The sequence below is a fragment of the Coregonus lavaretus genome, assembly GCF_964263955.1.
Source record: "Coregonus lavaretus genome assembly, contig: HAP1_SCAFFOLD_294, whole genome shotgun sequence".
Classification (NCBI taxonomy): Eukaryota; Metazoa; Chordata; class Actinopteri; order Salmoniformes; family Salmonidae; genus Coregonus; species Coregonus lavaretus.
This window is the reverse complement of record NW_028165697.1, coordinates 24,784-29,421: the sequence shown is the minus strand read 5'-3', so window position 1 is coordinate 29,421 and position 4,638 is coordinate 24,784. Positions and strand designations below refer to the sequence as shown.

Sequence of the window (4,638 nt, the reverse complement as noted above, 5' to 3'; positions counted from 1 at the left end):
GTGTATTAAAATAATAGTATTTTGTAATGGGATTTTCTGCTTTTGTGAAAGTGTTATTTTAAAGACCAAATTACTTCATTCATTTATGCTGATGTGAAATTAATTTAAAGATAACACCTTTCAAAATAATTAACACATTTATGTACTGCACATATTCTACCATAAGATTTTCCTCTTCAGTTAAAGATTGCAGTGGATTATTCTTACTTATCAGCCCTACCTGTTGAGGAAACAAAAGTACTTCATCCGATGACCTGGTAAAAACCTTCTTCAGCCCTGCAGTCGACTTGAATGCACAGACCAGCCTTTGACCTCCTTGCCAATCTTAACTTAGATTTAGGGTTACACAAACCAAACTTTTCTGTCAGTTGATTTTTCATGTACCTTGTGCCACAATGTAATTATAAGCAACCCTGTCTGACTTCATGTACAGTATGTTCAATATGTAAACATGAATTAAAGGCAAGAGAATTGTATTGAACTTCAAAATTGTTTTATTAAAAGATTATGGCCATTTTGTTTGTTTGTGTGTGTGTGTGTGTGGATGCGTGTGTGTGTGTGTAAATCAACATTTCCTCTTTTCATCCATCCATCTTTTCTTTTCATCATGATAAAAAGCAGATGCCTGGAACTCCTTCCAGGTCATTTCTTTCTCCATACCCTTGGCCTGGTAGAGGGAGAACAGCTTGGCAGGACAATAAATATATTTCCCTGCCACTCCGGGGAACCCTGTGTGAATGTGAGGACTATTAGGGCCCTGTTTTAGTTCCAAATGGCAGAACCTGCACAAACGGCCAGAGGGTACCACATCTGCTGACTTCCTCTTTTGTTTGTCCTTCTGTTGTTCCACTTTCTGTTTTATGGATTCAAGTTCTTGTTGAAAGAAGGGTGTTGACATGAAATCCTCAAAAGACATTTTGGGGTTTGTGAGGCCCTCTGCTCCATATGTTTTAAATACTTTTGTGGAGCAGTAGAAGTACCTAACATGCCCACTCTGATAAAAATAATGAATTGAGGAGCCATCATTCATGTAACGGGACTTGGGTTGGCCACATGAAAGGCAGGTTTTTGTCATTTTTTTCTTTTGCTGCTGTTGTTGCTCTGACTGTTGCTGCTTTTCCATCAGTCCCAAAACAATTTTCTCTATGGCAGCTTCAGTAAGAGGAGCATTTTGTGTGGGCAGTGCGGGTGGGTTCACAACTGCAGGTGGGAGTGCTGTTACAGGGACACAGGTTGTGTCACTACCCATGGTTAAGTGCTGCCACAGTTGTTGGGTCTCCAAGAGCTTTTCAGGACTGGTGTTAAGGGAGGAACTGGTGTTTTTTAATTTGGCCAGGTGTTTAATATACCTTCCAATGTGGTGTTTGGTGGTTGGGTGAAGCAGGCTGTTGGGGTCTGCACATGAACTTTGCACCATGGAAGCATAGTCAAAGTCCACCAGTTTCAGCATGTCCTTCTGTCCATGATGCCTGGCAAGCAGACCATCAATAGCCACCCTCATTGGGCCAGGCCACCGATTGTGGTCCAACACAAAGACCCGGTCACCAGTCTTGATAGGCCCCGTGCGTGCACTTCTTGGTGAGGCGGTCATAGGCAGTGGAGGTGTGCAGGGCAGATCTGAAAGAGAGGAACAGTTCTTCAGTGAAAGTAATTATGCAGAATGCATGTGTCTGCAAGCATATTTAGGTGCGTGTGACTGAGTTAGTGTGAGAGAGATATGCCTATGTTTGTGGTATTATTCTGAATTACCTATGTCCATCTGGGGCTCCTCAGTGCTTTCTCTCTTTAAAGCCTCAGTAGCAGGAGCTGCAGAATCAGGAAATCTGACAGTCGGCGGCAGCTGTGTTGCTGAGGGTTGACATTTCTCAACAGGGAGAGGGGTCAGGAATACGGACATGTCTGTCCTCTTCTGAGATCTGTGCTTTTCCCAGTCGAGAGGAACAGCACGGCACCCTTGCTCAACGTACTCGAGTCCAAACCTCTCTCCCGTGTCCCTGTTGGAGACTTGTAGTGCTGGATATTTGGCGCTCCCCGTCACATTCACAGAGGCCATGTTCAAGTCTGTGATCAGTAGTGGGTCAAACACTGCAGGCAAAACCACACCCGGCTGTTTGAGATCCACCAATCTCTGGAAATTCCAGCGTGCCACACCAGTCATACCCTGGGCCTGAAATAACTCTGGGGAGACTTTGTTCCCAGTCACCCACTGAGCCTGGTGGAAGTGGTAGCCCTCTTGCTGTGAAGTGCCTCTGATTGGAATCCACACGGGCACAGATGCCCCTTCACCCTGGACATGGTTGAGTTGCAGCGTGCCACCGTATCTGTACAGAATCCCATCCTCCCGTTCTGGGTCACTGAGACAGCCCCTCAGCATGTGGACTCGCTGGATCCTCCAGGCTTTCAGCATGGACGGTTTGAAGAGAGGGATGTCATTTACATCTTTTAACAGGTGGAAGTGAAGGAGAACTTCTTCCACTCTCTTCACAAGCTCTCGTGGCTGAGGGATCTTTGTCCTGCAGTGCTCCCGGATATGCTGCTTTGTTGGATTTGCTGGCACGATCCCACAGAAGACATAGGCCTCCTTCAGTCTCTTCAGATCCTGCTGATCCACAATTGTGAAGGCAGCCGAGAGGAACTGACAGAAAGAGCTGTATAAGGAATGATGCTCTGAGACACACTCCCGGCAGAATCGTCTCATACAGTGGAACAAGTCCAGCTTTACAGAGATGAACTCATTAAACTTTGACCTCGAAGCACAGATGTTGGTCAAGTCCCCGGATGTCACCTCTGCAACAGTAGCCTCTGTAGTCCTCCAGGCTTCCCTCAAAAGGTGCTCAGCTGGATGAGAATTCTGGACCCTGAAGGCTGCACAGCAGTCCCTATGTACAAAGAAACATAACAATGTCCAGAAATAGAAGAGGATTAAAAAAAAGTTACATGATTAAATATATAATGAATTTTCTTCCCTATTTGAGATTTAAATGAAATTATTAATATCATTAAATAACATATGTAAGCTGAAAAGGCTTATACAATTGTTAAACAAATTATATAATAAATACCTGTCCACCCAATGGTAATTGGCCTTTTCAATTCCAGCAGCAGTGTAGCGTGTGGCCAGACCTTCATACATGGGCTCCAAAGACCTTTCACTCTCGGACTGCACCATCACCCAAGAGATGATCATCCAGTTCTCGTTCATCACAGCATAAGATGACATTGTGCCTGATGTAAGAGTGACTTTCCTGGCAATCTTCCGGGTGTGGTCGGATCTCAACACCTGTCCAAATGTGCCCTGTAAGAGCTGCGTGATTGATGGCTCCTGCCTCTGAAACTCCTGCAGAAGACAGTCTGTAAGGTAATATGACGACACAGACATTCCACACCAGCCGTCTGTGTCTTCATACCCCCCAAATGCAGCAGGTGTACTGTCCCTCCTCAGGTATTTGCTGATGGTGCTCTGACCATACAACCCTGCCTCAGCATCCTTGATGTTCTGCACACTTAGCAGGTAGGCCAGGTTTGCTCTTTCATACTTTAGGTGCATCATCTCCATCAGCTGATTGGCCATGTCATTTGGGGATTTTGCAGTGCGTCTTAATTCATCTACCACAGATTTACAGATCGCTTTCTTGTAGGTAAGGAGGGCTGGCAACATGTTGGTATACCTTTTAGGGAGCTTTGCCAGCCACAGAGGATTGTCAGCAAACCAATTCCTTTTGCATGCTTTGCAGCAAAGCCGAGATGCAAACAAGTAATATTGATTGACAATGCCAACAACCACTCGAGGCCTTCCTACACCTGATGAAGTTATCTGTGGTCGAGAACAACTGTGAAGACATGGGAGAACATAATTGTTTCTCAGCCTTCCCATGATGCTGTCATTCTCTGGTTTCCAGATGAAGAATGGATGTAGCTGGAAATATTTGGGGGATGGAAGCCCACAGGCAGTCTCAATGAGCTCAGGCTGAGGTGGTAGACGCCACAAAGAGACAGAGTTAGTAAGGTGCCTCACAGGTGGACTTCCCGGCCACAGTCCCATGGCTTCCAGCTCCATCTTCATCCATACCTTTTGCTGTTGAGAGCAGTTCCAGTGAATCATTTCTTGGTCATATCTGGGCAGTGGAAGTGAGGGTGGAAATCCAGGGTGTGTTGATGCTGGCGGCACAGGCTGAGATGCAGGGCGTGTTGATGCTGGCGGCACAGGCTGAGATGCAGGGCGTGTTGATGCTGGTGGCACAGGCTGAGATGCAGGGCGTGTTGATGCTGGTGGCACAGGCTGAGATGCAGGGTGTGTTGATGCTGGCGGCACAGGCTGAGATGCAGGGCGTGTTGATGCTGGCGGCACAGGCTGAGATGCAGGGCGTGTTGATGCTGGCGGCACAGGCTGAGATGCAGGGCGTGTTGATGCTGGTGGCACAGGCTGAGATGCAGGGCGTGTTGATGCTGGTGGCACAGGCTGAGATGCAGGGCGTGTTGATGCTGGTGGCACAGGCTGAGATGCAGGGCGTGTTGATGCTGGTGGCACAGGCTGAGATGCAGGGCGTGTTGATGCTGGCGGCACAGGCTGAGATGCAGGGCGTGTTGATGCTGGTGGCACAGGCTGAGATGCAGGGCGTGTTGATGCTGGTGGCACAG

General features: G+C 47.3%; 1 protein-coding gene across 1 annotated transcript; it reads right to left on the bottom strand.

Annotated features, from left to right (window-relative positions):
- Positions 1-1,154: 1,154 nt before the first annotated feature.
- On the bottom strand, positions 1,155-4,331 carry LOC311115577 (uncharacterized protein; the record flags this gene model as incomplete). The annotated part of the gene is made up of 4 exons (XM_084190735.1): positions 3,063-4,331; positions 1,750-2,879; positions 1,350-1,617; positions 1,155-1,200 (listed from the first exon to the last, which is right to left on the bottom strand). The coding sequence occupies exons 1-4, from the start codon at positions 4,100-4,102 to the stop codon at positions 1,155-1,157; spliced, it is 2,484 nt and encodes an 827-aa protein (XP_084046861.1). The 5' UTR covers positions 4,103-4,331.
- Between the last annotated feature and the right edge of the window lie 307 nt (positions 4,332-4,638).